Genomic DNA, 14,190 nt, shown 5'->3' on the forward strand with positions numbered 1-14,190 from the left:
ACAGTATGGAGGTTCCTTACAAAAGTAAAAATAGAACTACCATATGACCCAGCTATCCCAGTACTGGGCATATACCCTGAGAAAACCATAATTCAAAAAGAGTCATGTACCAAAATGTTCATTGCAGCTCTATTTACAACAACCAGGACATGGAAGCAACCTTAGTGTCCATCATTGGATGAATGGATAAAGAAGATGTGGAACATATATACAATGGAATATTACTCAGCATAAAAAGAAACGAAATTGAGATATTTGTAGTGAGGTGGATGGACCTAGAGTCTGTCATACAGAGTGAAGTAAGTCAGAAAGAGAAAAACAAATACAGTAGCTAACACATATATATGGAATCTAAGAAAAAAAAAATGGTCATGAAGAACCTAGGGGTAAGATGGGAATAAAGACACAGACCTACTAGAGAATGGACTTGAGGATATGGGGAGGGGGAAGGGTAAGCTGTGACAAAGTGAGAGAGTGGCATGGACCTATACACTACCAAATGTAAAATAGCTAGTGGGAAGCAGCCACATAGAACAGGGAGATGAGCTCGATGCTTTGTGACCACCTAGAGGGGTGGGATAGGGAGGGTGGGAGGGAGACACAAGCGGGAGGAGATATGGGGATATATGTATATGTATAGCTGATTCACTTTGTTATACAGTAGAAACTAACACACCATTGTAAAGCAGTTATACTCCCATAAAGATGTTTAAAAAATTATAATATACATGTTAAAAAAAAGTATGATGTTTGCTGCAGACTTTTGGCAGGTACTAATTATCATGGTAAAGAAATTCTCTTCTCTTCTTAGTTTGCTAAGAGTTCTTAATATTATTCAGTGTTGAATGTTATTTGTACTTTTAACTTTCTTTGAAAAGGTGCAAATAATGAGGTTCTAAAAGAAGAAAGTAACGTTTCTATACTCTGTGAACTTTTCTGATTGCAGGTACTTATTGAAAGTGAGCAGGTGAGAAAAGAAGCTGATGACTCAGGTCCTCTCACTGAATTGGAACACTGGAAACGAATGTCAGCCAAATTCAATTATATCATTGAACAGATTAAAGGGACAAGTTGTAAGGCTGTTGTAAATGTGCTTAATGTTGCACACTCCAAACTCTTAAAGGTAAAAGGCCTTGTATTTTAAAGTTTACTTCAGAACAACCTACTGGAAAATTACCCTTCTTGAACTGCTTCTTCGCATCATATACTTTGCATCATGTATTTAGAAGTATTAAAACTAAAACTTTGAGTAAGGCTTTCTCATGTACCATCGTTAACTTCCAGAAGAGAAAAAGGAAGTATAGAAATGAAAATTTATTTCTCAATATTTCACACACCAGTTTTGACAGTACTACTATGGGGTGATTGCTATTTATTTTAAAATTGTTTTTGAAATTGTAACTCAATAGAGGCTTATTGAATTAGAGAACTATATAGAAAGTCAAAAGCAAAAATGTCCTCTATCTTACATCTCATCCCCACTATTCCATCTCCTTTCCTAGAGGTCATATTTATCATCAGTTTAGCTTGATTCTTTCCAGGTCCTTTTCTGTTTCTTCCTTTTAAAAAAAAAAAAAAAAAAATATATATATATATATATATATTTGTTTTGTGTTTCTAAATTTTTAAAATTACATGGCATCATACTCTATTTTTCTTTAACTCCCTGGCCCCCCCAACAGTATATCTTGGAGAGTTATACCTATCAGATCAGGCTATTTCATTTTCCATAATGTTAATGCATCAGGTTTTATTTAATCCTTTTCTTGTTTTTAGACAAATTGTTTCCTTTCTTTTTTTCAACAGTCTTGAGATACAATTCACATATTACTCATTTCTGCCATTTAAGAAGCAAAATTCAGTGGTTTTTAGTACATTCACAGAGTTGTGCAACCATCACCACAATCAATTTTAGAACATTTTATCACCTCAAAAAGAAACCCTGTACTCTTTAGCTATCACCTCCCATCTCCATCTGTCTCCTTTCCCTCATTCTAGCCCTAAGTAACCACCAATCCACTTTTTGTCTCTATAGATTTGCTTGCTTTGGACATTTCATATAAATGGAATCATATAATATGTGGTCGTTTGTTACTGGTTTCTTTCACCTGGCATAATGTTTTCAAGGTTTATCCGTGTTGTAGTATGTATCAGTAATTATTCCTCTTCATAGCTGAATAATATTCCATTTTATAGATAACACCACATTTTGTTTATCAGTTTATGGATATTTGCATTATCTCTATTTTTTGGCTATTATGAATAATGCTGCTGTGAACATTCTTGTACACATTCTTGTGTGGACGTATGTTGTCATTTTTCTTGTATATACCTGGGAGTGGAATTTCTGGCTCATATGCTAACTCTGTGTTTAACTTTTTGAGGAAAATTTTTCCTTTTCTATGTGTTCACAAACATTACTACAGTTAAAGTCTCTACGTGCCTACAAGCAAGTATTTCCCTACGGTGTATACTCCACAACTTTGTTAATACTTATTATCAGTTAAAAATTTTTGTTTGCCTGTCCAACATGTGGAAGATGGCTTGTTGTATTTTGCCTTTTCCTTATTAATAATGAAGTTGAGCATCTTTTAAAGTTTATTTGCTATTTGCATTTATTCTCCTGTGAATTGTTTGTTTATATCTTTCCCTCATTCAGAAAGTTTCAGATATTGTTTTGTTCTGATTCTAGTAGTCCTTTATTACTATGGCTATTAATCAGTTGTTATATATGGTGGATGAAGCAAACCACCATGGTCCCTGAGCATCTCTGCACATTATTGCTGGATATGAAAAGTATACTTTGCTGATGGGAATATTTTCTTTCCTGAAGACCCAGAATAATGTAATGTCACTTTTCAAACCTAGAAAAGTCACTCCAGGTAGAAGCAGGTCTGGTTTAAGCCAACAGACAGAATGTTAATTACAAACAGAATGAGTCTTCAGTTTTAGTAAGTCACTTAACGTTTTTATAATAACTTTAAGTCTTAAATAATATAAGAAAAAGATAAATCAATCACATTTAAGTATCTACTCTTTTAGTATATGTCTGATTAGGGAAGACAGCTTGAATTTCATGATTAAACCTTAGCACAGCGATATATTTGGATGTTTCATAGCACTCTTATACTTTCTTTTCTTAGAATTGGCGTGATTTGGATGCAAGAATCACAGATACAGCAAATGAATCAAAAGATAATGTCAGATATTTGTACACTCTAGAAAAAGTATGTCAGCCTCTCTATAACTATGATCTAGTAAGTATTCTTTTTAAAGTGTAGTTTAAAAAATTAGCGCATACACTTTGTTATAAAGCAGAAACTAACACACCATTGTAAAACAATTATACTCCAATAAAGATGTTAAAAAAATAAATAAAAATTAGCGCATAAAATCAATTTAATATGTGTGTATTGGGAAAAACATATTGCAGAAAAGTTATTTAAAAGATATCTTTTCCTATTATATATCTGTAATGAATTATAAACTATATTTATTATTTTAACCTGCCTTTAAATATATAGCATTATCATAACTATGGCCTCATTTGTGAATTGAGCAAGACAAACATATTAGTTATTCATTGCTTCATAACAAATTTTCCCAGAACTGGGTTGCTTAAAACAATAAGCATTTATTGTATCACAGTTTTTGTAGGTCAGGAATTCAGGGATGGCGTAGCTGAGTACCTCTGCTTCAGGGTCTCTCATGAGGCTGCAGTCAAGCTGCTGTCTTGGGATGTGGTCTCTTCTGAAGGGGAGGCTGACTGGGGAGGGTCCATTTCTATTGCACACCACATGGGCCTTTGCACAGGACAACTCGCTTCCCCTAGAGTGAGTGACCCAAGAGTGAGCAAGAGAAAGTACCCAACTAGCATTATGCTGATACCAAAACCAGATAAGAACACCTCAAGAAAATAAAATTACAGGTCAATATTCCTGATGAATATAGATGCAGAAATTCTCAACAAAACAGTGGCAAGCCAAATTCCACGGCACATTAAAAGGATCACACACTAAGATCAAGGGGGATTTATTCTTGGGATGCAAAGATGGTTCAACATATGCAAATGGATAAATGTGATACACCACATTAATAGAATGAAAGATAAAAATCATATGATTATTTCAGCAGGTGCAGAAAAAGCATTTGACAAAATACAACATCCTTTCATGATAAAAGCTCTCAATAAATTGAGTATAGAAAGAATGTACCTCAACATAATAAAAGAATACATATCCTTTAAAAATTGTATAAATAAAATAAACATGCAAAAAAGAATGTATATTATAACATCTCTGTACTTTAAAAAATATATTTAAAGCTTTTCACTATAAAAAGTAAACTTGGAAGAAAGATATAATGCTTTTTGCTGTTACCAAGACCTATAAATTTTAAGGTATACTAATTTCAACTTCTTGATTCAAAAGACTTATTTAAATTCATATAATTTTCATATCTTTTAGTTTTGGTTTTAGTTCTTTTCATCCTAGTAATTTAAAAATCTTTGTTTAATTCCTCTAGCGATGCATGCACTTTATTATTATTGTTATCATTGAGCTTTTTACATTCTCTGATGTAGGAATGTTTCTAACATTATCTTTTGAAATTAGAGAAGTACTGTTAGTATTGTCTTATAATTTCTTCCCCCTCAGGTACCAACTATTTCTGTAGATTCAAAAATTCTTTTTTCCTCATTTTCTTTATTCTCCTTAAAAGAAACCAGAAGTTGCTGTTTAGTTTGTAACTGTCAGTTCAGCAGGAAAAGTGTAGAGGACTCATGCTTCCATTTCTTGTTGATAAAATTTTATGAATTTTGTGTTTCATTTTATCATCTTGGTATTATGCTGTTGGCATATCGACTAATATATTTTATGCATAAAATGTCTGAACACTATGTATAGATAAGAACTGTGCACTCAAGGAGCTACTATTATAAATAATGTTTAAAATTCAGATGAAGGGCATTTCCCCAGTGGGCCCATTTGATACTGTCCCCAAGCCTTTTTTCTTTGTAGAGTTGGCTTATTGAGGGTGGAAGGGACTCCTTCTAGGCATATTTTTATTAGAATCATTTTGGTCTACAGATAACGCATATAATATGAATTCTGACATACAGGGTTAACTACAAAGTGACGATACTAATTTCCATTAGCCACATAAAATTGATTTCATTATGTCATGGTTACACCTCATACCTAGGACATACAGTACACTCATCAGTAGTTGTTCTTCCTGGCTTATTTATTCCACCACTATTAAAAAATCTTTTTATATATTTTAAATTGTCCTAGCAATTAAAAGTCTAGCTCCTTGAGGGTGGGAATGCCATTGACCTTCTGTTGTTCTTCCATAGTGATTATTGATTTACATCAAGGTTAAGAGCAGGATCTCAAAATCTCGGGCACATAGCTGTGGTTATGCTACAGCTCTAGGACCTTGGACAAGGCACTTAACTTCTCTACATCTCTATTTTCTCATTTGCAAAATGGGAATAATCATAACACTTTATAGATTCTAAGACTTTTTTTTCCCCACATTTTAACATCTCTATTCAGAGCACAACTTACAGTCAGTCAGGTTTTATGAATCATTGTGAACGTGACTTGACACCATCTGAGATTATTAGTTCTTTTCTTGCAGGGGAAGGAAAGAACTAATGTTTGTTTTGTTTTGGGTACCATGGGTATGAATTCAGACCACAGTGAGTGAGCACCAGCTTGTGGAACAAATTCTCAGGATAGTTTATTTTCCATCCCTCCCCAAGGAGCAGGATTGGGACAGGTAGGGTTTATTCCTGACTTTTTCTCCATGGCTTGTTAATTGCATGCATAGTTTGGTGGCTTAGTTTTTTTGTAGGAGTTAGACTCCTCATCTTGAGCAATTTTTCCTTTCCTCAGTAGAATGTAGAGCAGTGTTACAGTCTTACAATCAGTGATGTTTTAGATCTGATGAAATCAAACCTGCCTTAAATGGTCATTGTTGGGACTTCCCTGGTGGTGCAGTGGATAAGACTCCACGCTCCCAATGCAGAGGACTGGGGTTCGATGCCTGGTCAGGGAACTAGATCCCACGTGCATGCTGCAAATGAGAGTTCACATGCTGCAACTAAGACCCAGTGCAACCAAATAAATAAATAAATATTTTAAAAAATGGTCATTGTCAACATAAATTAAGATAATATGTGAAGCTCTTCACCTAGTGCCTGGCGCATAGTAATCATTCAATATACATTAGCAATAGTTTGATATCTCGGATGCACTTGCTCTGCTTTGCTCTATGCTGTTCTACTTGATGGCTCTAGGCTGTTCTACTTATTTCACGTCTTTGTGTGTGTCGTTTCCACCCTGCCTTGATCTCCTCCAGGATAGTTTCCTTATATTTGGAATTCTCCCAATATTCTCAGAACTTTGTGGTACTTAGTAGGTTTGCTGAAAGGTGAATTGAGTTGGATAATGAGGAAATGAGTTCTAGTCTGATCTCTGTTTCTAATTAGCTTTCTGGCCATACATTAGTCACTTTACCCTTTAAGATATCGGTTTCTTCATCCTTAAAAAGACCAAGCTGAGCTATTAATACTTAAAATCACTTTCACCTCCAAAATTTTATCTTTAAATAAAATTTTAAGTTTACATGTACAGAAAAGTTGCAGTGATAGTACAGAATTCTTTTCACCTAATTTCTCCTGTTAACATCTTGCATTACCTTGGTACATTTGTCAAAACCCATGTCCTTTCTCTGTTTCAGTATCCAGTCAAGGATACCACATTGCTTTTAGTAAAATTTAACTTTTAAGATTAAAATGTTACACTGTTTTATGTATGTTTAGAGTTTTGAATATTATAGGATATGGGTTATTAAAAATATAAATGTATGCTTAATATATTTCAATTTTAGGTTTCCATGGCACATGGAATACAAAATTTGATAAATGCCATCAAAATGATTCACAGTGTGTCAAGGTATTATAATACTTCAGAGAGAATGACCTCATTGTTTATCAAGGTAAGTTTCCAAGAGAAGAAATCACATTGTAACCCTGTGAAAAAGTTAACAATGCTTTCCGTCTGAGCCAGGGAAGGGAATCGGGAACTTTGGGTGCCTCTCAGAGTTCTGGATTTTCATACTTTGTGGAAAAGAAAAGAAAGGCATGCCTGGAGTCAGTTTACTTAATTGAAGGGGGACCTTTCCACTTGTCAGAGGTAAACGCCCAGGTTTTTTTTTTTTTAAGTAACTGATGATTTTCTAATTTATTTGTTCCAAATAGTTTTGCATAAGAGCTAAGAATTGTGCCTAGACTGTTACAAGAAAGAAGAAGGACACTACATAACGATCAAGAGAAAAATAATGCTTCTTTAGCTACTCCCACCCACATTGTGGTTTATGTAAAATCTTCCCATTTAGTGCCATATGATTAATTATTTTAAATAATTGGAAAAATCATCCAAGAAACACAGGAGTAGAATTTCCTTTAAATGATTCAAGCAGAACATAACAGTCACATTTCAGCTTTCTTTTAGATCAAAGAATAGATTTAATCATTGTCTATGTCCCAAGCAAGGCAAGAACCTTAGGATTCTTCCCTGTCTCTTGTCGTCCTCCTTGCAACATGTTCCACATTGAGATTTCTAGTTCCATATTATTGTTACTGTGTTTTCAATGTTATGAATCAACAAGTGATCAGACTAAAATCTAAGTATTGCTAGCTTTTTTGATCACCTCTGTTTTATGATTTCCACATCTTCCTCTGCCTTGGATTTATTATTTCTTTTGCTGAAAAAAATTCCTCAGTAGTTCTGTGGTGAACCCCCTGAATTCCTGCATGTCTGAAAATCACTTCATTTTGTCTTACCACTCAAATGTTAGTTTGAGATTCTTAAGTTCAATATAATTTTTTCCTGGAACTGTAAAGATACTGTTGTGTACTATCTACAATTGTTGATAAGAAATTTGATGCTAATCTGATTGTTTTTCCTTTGTGGGAAACCTATTTTATTCTCCCAGGAAGCTTTTAGGATTTTTTCTTCATTCTTGAACTTCTAAAATTTCAAAGTGATGTGGTTCTTTTTACATTTATCTTGTTCTATACTTGCTGGGTTGTTTCATTCCCAAGACTTTCCTCTCTCTTCATTCCTGGGAAGTTTTCCTGTTTACCTCTGATTATTTCTTATCCACCTATTCAGTTTATTCTCTCCCCTTGAATCTAAAATTCATGTTCCTTAACTTTTATTTTTTTGGTCCATCTTTGTCCTTTGACCTTTCAGCTCACTCACTGACTGTTCATTTATGTCCCAACTGCTGGTCGGTGCATCCAAAAAATTTCAATTTCCGAGTTCTTTAGTTGTTTTCTTTCATGATATAAAAACCCTCTCATATCTTTCTTATAAACTTAGTTAATAAAAGATATTTTAAAAGATTTAACATATATCTTTTCTGTATTTTCTCTCTTTGTTGAATTTAATGCTTCTGTTACCATGTTTGTTTTCTTCAATTGCTTGGTGATTCTCGGTTGTCTGCCCATCTTTGTGTTTGAGACTCCTGATTTGCCTCCCTGTTCTGTTTATTTTGTCTGTCTCTTGTGAGTAAGGAGCATAACTTACTGTTGGGAGGGGAGTGGGAATAGCTTTTTCTCTGATATGTCCTCCTGGGGGTGCAGTAGCTACCTGGGCCACACTTCTCGAAGACTGTGGTCCACACTCATACCTTTGTCATTTCAGCATATGTCACTATTGCCTGCTGTACAAATTGCTCTAAATTTGGTGTTCAGGGTTACAACTGAGGGTTACCTCACATTGTTTCGCATCTTGAAAAATTTCCATAACTGTTCTACCTTCAAGTAACCTTCTCCAGAACCGAGTTCTGGCTTTCTCTAGTCTTTTTTTTTTTTTTTTTCCTCTGTAGATTTGGTAATGTGTGCTTTCCATATTTTAGGAATTCTCCAAAATTTCTGTGTGTCAGCTTGCCATCTTGGTTTAACTTCCAGACCATTTAAATGGCTGTCTTGCTTTTTTTTCCCCCTTCTTTATTTTGGGGGATGTGAGAGGTGGTTAACTTAATATTTAGTTTGCATGTTGAAGGATGGAGAAGAATCACAGTTGGACTGGATCAAGACCTAATTAGAGGAGAACTAGACAAAGAGAAAATATAGTTGGCTTTGAAATTGATGGCCTCAATGACGTAGACTTAAATACAGGAGGTAAATGTGACTTTGGGTTTTCTTTGTTTTACCTGGAATGTATATTTCTTTGTTTTTTATATTCTGTAATTAATTCATTCCATAAGGTTTCTATTTATCATACTTTTATGCTTGTGATTTAAAAAACTTAAATTTTATTTCTTTCTCTATCTATAGTTATTTTGGACTTATATTTATTTTAGGTAACAAATCAAATGGTGACAGCATGTAAAGCATATATTACTGATGGGGGAACTAACCATGTATGGGATCAGGAAATACCAGTCGTACTAAAGAAAATTCAGGTTTGTATACATATTTTTATTTTCATAAAGTAAAGCTTTTACCATCTGGCTCAATTTTGCTTACCTTTTTCATTGACAAAGCATGTTAACTTTGAAAAAACGTTGTACAGAGTAGCATGAGCATATAAAAAGAACTTCATTAAAATTATCTACTTCCCTTTATGCTTAGTGCTCCTGTTAGGGCATAATTTAATCCTCATCTTGTCCATGGCTACCTGTATCAGACACCTCTCATGTGCCATTTCATATGCTCTGGCCCCCATCTTTTACTCCAGCCCCTGTTAATTTCATTTCCTTGCCTTTTTGCATTGGTTAGCATTGCCATGCATCCTTAAATAGACCTGGTAATAGTTGGCATCTGATTCTGATCTTCTTTTGGAAGAAAATGCTTCTAACATTTCCCCATTTAGTTTGATGCTTTAATACATCATTGATTAGATTCAAGGAAGTTTTATTCCTAGTTTTAGTACTAGGAGGTATTATTAAAAGTTATGAATGGGTTTTGAAAAAATTTTTCAGCACATATTTTTTGAGGAGCTTATAAGATTTTTCTTCTCAATCTATTAATGTTATAGATGACATTTTTAGGTTTTCTAAAATGAAACTATTCTAATATCCCTAGGATAAACTCAACTTAGTCATGGTGTAATTATCTTTTTAAAAACATTCTTAAATTCACTTTGCTACAATTTTCTTTAGGGTTTTTTGCAGCTATATTCATGAGAGAGATAGCCTGTAATTTTCCTTTCTCATAGTGTCCTTGTTAGTGTTTCTGGCACTAAGGTCTCAGAATGAGTACGACTGGAAGAGGGGAAGGAAGTACTCCCCTCTTTTCTAGCCTCTAGAAGAGTTTGTAGAAAATCAAAGCGATCTGTTATTTTGAAAGTCTGAAAGAAATGGCCATACCAGCAAGTCTCCATCTGGAAGTGGTTATTGGCTTTCTTCATGTGCTGGTTCCTGGGCTTTGTAGAGCCTAGGTGGGAGGCTGGGACTGTTGAGGTAGAGCAAGAAAGGATGCTCAGTGCCCTCCACCTAGGACGTGAACTGCTGTGCTTGCAGGGTTGGCCCTGAGCACTCTCCCACTCTCTGACCTCTGGAACTGGAGGATAAGAAAGAGTTGTCAGAGGAAACAGAAGATGAGGAATTGCAGTTAGGATAGTTTCTCTTCCTGAAAACACTTGATCTCAACTACTGGAAGAACCAGAATCATTATGCAGTTCTTGGATTTGTTCATGTAAAATACAAAGTTATGCAGAGAGAGACCAAAGCAGCACATAAAGCAGTGGTTCTAAACAATACCAAAAGCAGCTGGTGAATCAGTTAAAGAGGAGATAATGACAACTTCACTTACATAACTAAAACTTATGAAATGTCTGAGTCAGTGAAAAGAGGAGAAATTAACAGTGTAGATCTTACTTTTGATAACTCAGTTCCTTTGAAAAGTGAAGCAAAGGACAATTTCTTCTAAGTGTTTTCCCAAGTGTTTGAAATGCATTACAGGTAGTAAAAAAGAAAAAGTTCCTAAACTTGATGATGTGAATTCATCATTTGATGATGCAGAGGCATTTTATTCCTGCTGGCATAATTTTTATTATTGGAGAGAATTTTTCCTATTTAAATGAAGGGAAAAAAAGCAGAATGTCATGATGAAAGGAGAGAGATTGAAAAGCAGGACAGAGCAACAAGGGCACAAAGAAAAAAGAAGAAATGAACTGAATGTTAGTTGATAATGCATATAACTGTGATGCAAGAATTTTAAAAATTCGAAGAAAAAGAAAAAGCCAAGAAAGAAGCAGAGAAAAAAGCAAAAGCAGAAGGAAAATTGAAGAAGAAAGAAGCTTAAAAAACCCAGATGAGGTGAATTAGGAGCTGCTTGGATAGCTAAAGAGAAAGAGGAAGTTAGACAAAAGGCATTACTGGCAAAGAAGAAAAAGGATAACTAGGAAAAAAAGCCATTAAAAGGGAAAGGCAATATCAAATCATTATGTTGTACACCTGAAACTAATATAATGTCATATGTCAATTATATAAGAAAAGAGAAAGGTAGCAAAAACTTCAAAGTTCATGGAAGACCTGGAATTACTTTCCTGATAATGAGATAAAGCCAGTTAAAATGATGGAAGAAGTGGAAAAACTTTGCGATAGGCTCAAACTTGCAAGCTTACTGTACTTAAATGAAACATTCACGTCACCTACAAAAGAAATAGGAATTGCTGCTTTGCCAAAACAGAAGAAATTAAAGAGCAAATTAGAAAAGAGAAAGAGGAAATTGAGGCCAAGTATCTAAGAATGCAGAGACATCAACTGTTGAAGGTGGAAATGGCAGTAAAAATCTGTCAGAAGAGAATTGATCTGCAATTGCTAATTAAAACTGTGAGCTTCTTTCTTGCTGGGACAAATTCAAGATGGAAAGTTATTGCCAAGTACATGAACACACATTCTACTTCTGGAAGTCAAAAGAACTGCCAAAGATTTTATTGGCAAAGAACCATCTCCCAAAACTTGGCCCTCATCAGAAAGATGACATACTGTGTGGAGTAGAGCCTCAAAATGTCAATATAACACCTCAGAACAATTTGAAAATCCATGTACAGATTTCACCTCTTGACAACAGAAGAACAGAAGCTTTTGGAATGAGCTTTGAAAATGTATCCAGTAAATATACCTGAAAGATGTAGCATGTATCAGAATTTCATTTCGTTATGGCTGAGTAATAATCCATTGTGTGGATATACCACATTTTGTTTATCCATTCGTCTTTTGATAGACATTTGGATTGTTACCACCTTCCGACTATTGCGAATAATGCTGCTATGAGCATTGCTGTTTAATGATCTCTTTGAGTCTCTGCTTTCAATTATTTTGGGTATATACCTAGAAGTGAAATTGCTGGATCATATGGCAGTTCTGTTTTTAACTTTTTGTGGAACCACCAAACTGTTTTCCCTAGCAGCTCTTCCATTTCACGTTCTTACCAGCAATGCACAAGAGTTCCAGTTTCTCCACACTGTGCCAATACTTGTTATTTTCTCTTTTTTTTGGTAATAGGTATCCTAATGCATATGAAATGGTATCTTATTATGTTTTGATTTGCATGTCCCTAATGGCTAGTGATGATTGAGCATCTTTTCATGTGCTTATTGGCCATTTGTATATCTTCTTTGGAGACATGTCTATTCAAATCCTTTACTCATTTTTGAAGTGGATTCTGTTTTTGTTGAGCTGGAGGAGTTCTTTATATATTCTAGATATTAATCCCTTATATATATGTTTTATAAATACATATTGCTTCATTAAAAAAACTAGTTATTTGACTATTCTTTCTATTCTTGAGACAGTTTTTGTAAGTTGGTATTTTTGAGGAATTTCTTAAATTTTTCTAAAATTTGTAATTTATTGGCATAATGTTGATAATATTCTCTTGCTAATCTTTGCCTTGTTATGTAATATGTCCCCTTATTCATTAACAATATTACTTATCTCCTCTATTTTCTTAATCATTCTTGCTCACTCAATCCTCAGATTCAGGACAACCCATCCTCCTCCCAGGAGTTTATCACTTCTGTTTTCGTTGTTATTGTTATTTGCTGGATTCCATGTTTCCCTCTCTAGTTTCTCCAGGGTTAATTTTGGGAGTGGGAGTGAGAAATCATTCCCCCCAAACTGACCAATTGGCAGAAACCAGGACTTTTGACATAGAACTTAGCAATTTATTCTCATAATTGTTTTAATATGCTTCAAGTCACTAGCCATTTACTTACTGAATTAGAAATGAAAGCTTGGTTTTCTGCATTCTGGTTTAACCTGCTTTCTACTACATCTGAAATTTTTTCAGGAAACTTTTATTGTATAGTTTTGGGGAATAATTTTCAGATGAGTTGGAGGAAGCAATGAGAAGGATTGTTATTCAGGATGTTATCTGTCCAACAGGAAGGAATTGGTTGGTGAAGAAGAAGTAATAGAAAGTAATTCCTATTAGATGGCATATTGCAAGAGGGTAGGGATCTTATCTGTAGTCCTAGCATCTCAAGGAGTTCCTAACATATGGTAGGCACCAAGAAACTTTCTTTTTTAAAAAATATTTATTTATTTATTTGGCTGTGCTGGCATCTTTGTTGGCATATGTGAGATCTTCATTGTGGCATGCTGGATCTTTTTAGTTGCGGCATGCACGATCTAGTTCCCTGACCAGGGATCAAACCCAGACCCCCTGAATTGGGAGCCTGGAGTCTTAACCACTGGACCACCAGGGAAGTCCTTAAACTTTTGTTTAATAAGTGAAAAATAATCAGTGACCTCGAAGAGAGTAATGATTTTGTTTTAGAGATTGAGAGGTGGGGAGGTGTATCATAGCTAGAAGTAGATATGAGACTAGTTATATAAGCTTGAATGTTTATAGGAATCACCTGGGCAACTGGTTGAAGTATGGATTCCTGAGTCTCACTCACAGAAATTCTGATTTAGTGGCTGAGGTAGGCAGAATAAAGATGTCCACATCCTAATCCCCAGAATTTGTGAATATGTTATATTAAATGTCAAGGGGGAATTAAGGTTACAGGAGGAATTAAGGATAGAGAGATTATCCTGGATTATCTAAGTGGGACCAATGTAAGCACAAAGGTCCTTATAAAGTGAAGAGGGAGATGGAAGAGTGAGAACCAGGGAGCTGGCATTATGTTAAAGATTTGACTGGCCATTGGTGGCTTTGAA

General features: G+C 34.7%; 1 protein-coding gene and 1 pseudogene across 1 annotated transcript in view; both read left to right on the plus strand.

Annotated features, from left to right (window-relative positions):
- DNAH8 (dynein axonemal heavy chain 8) overlaps positions 1–14,190 on the plus strand; it is a 338,470-nt gene that overhangs the window by 25,349 nt on the left and 298,931 nt on the right. The window contains exons 8-11 of the mRNA XM_059077211.2: positions 947–1,123; positions 3,144–3,257; positions 6,898–7,005; positions 9,379–9,480. Of these exons, the coding sequence (XP_058933194.2) occupies positions 947–1,123; positions 3,144–3,257; positions 6,898–7,005; positions 9,379–9,480 (501 nt within the window). The remainder of the gene's footprint in view (positions 1–946; positions 1,124–3,143; positions 3,258–6,897; positions 7,006–9,378; positions 9,481–14,190) is intronic.
- Positions 10,850–12,297, plus strand: LOC131763590 (dnaJ homolog subfamily C member 2 pseudogene; annotated as a pseudogene).

Source organism: Kogia breviceps, chromosome 10 (genome assembly GCF_026419965.1).
Source record: "Kogia breviceps isolate mKogBre1 chromosome 10, mKogBre1 haplotype 1, whole genome shotgun sequence".
Classification (NCBI taxonomy): domain Eukaryota; kingdom Metazoa; phylum Chordata; class Mammalia; order Artiodactyla; family Physeteridae; genus Kogia; species Kogia breviceps.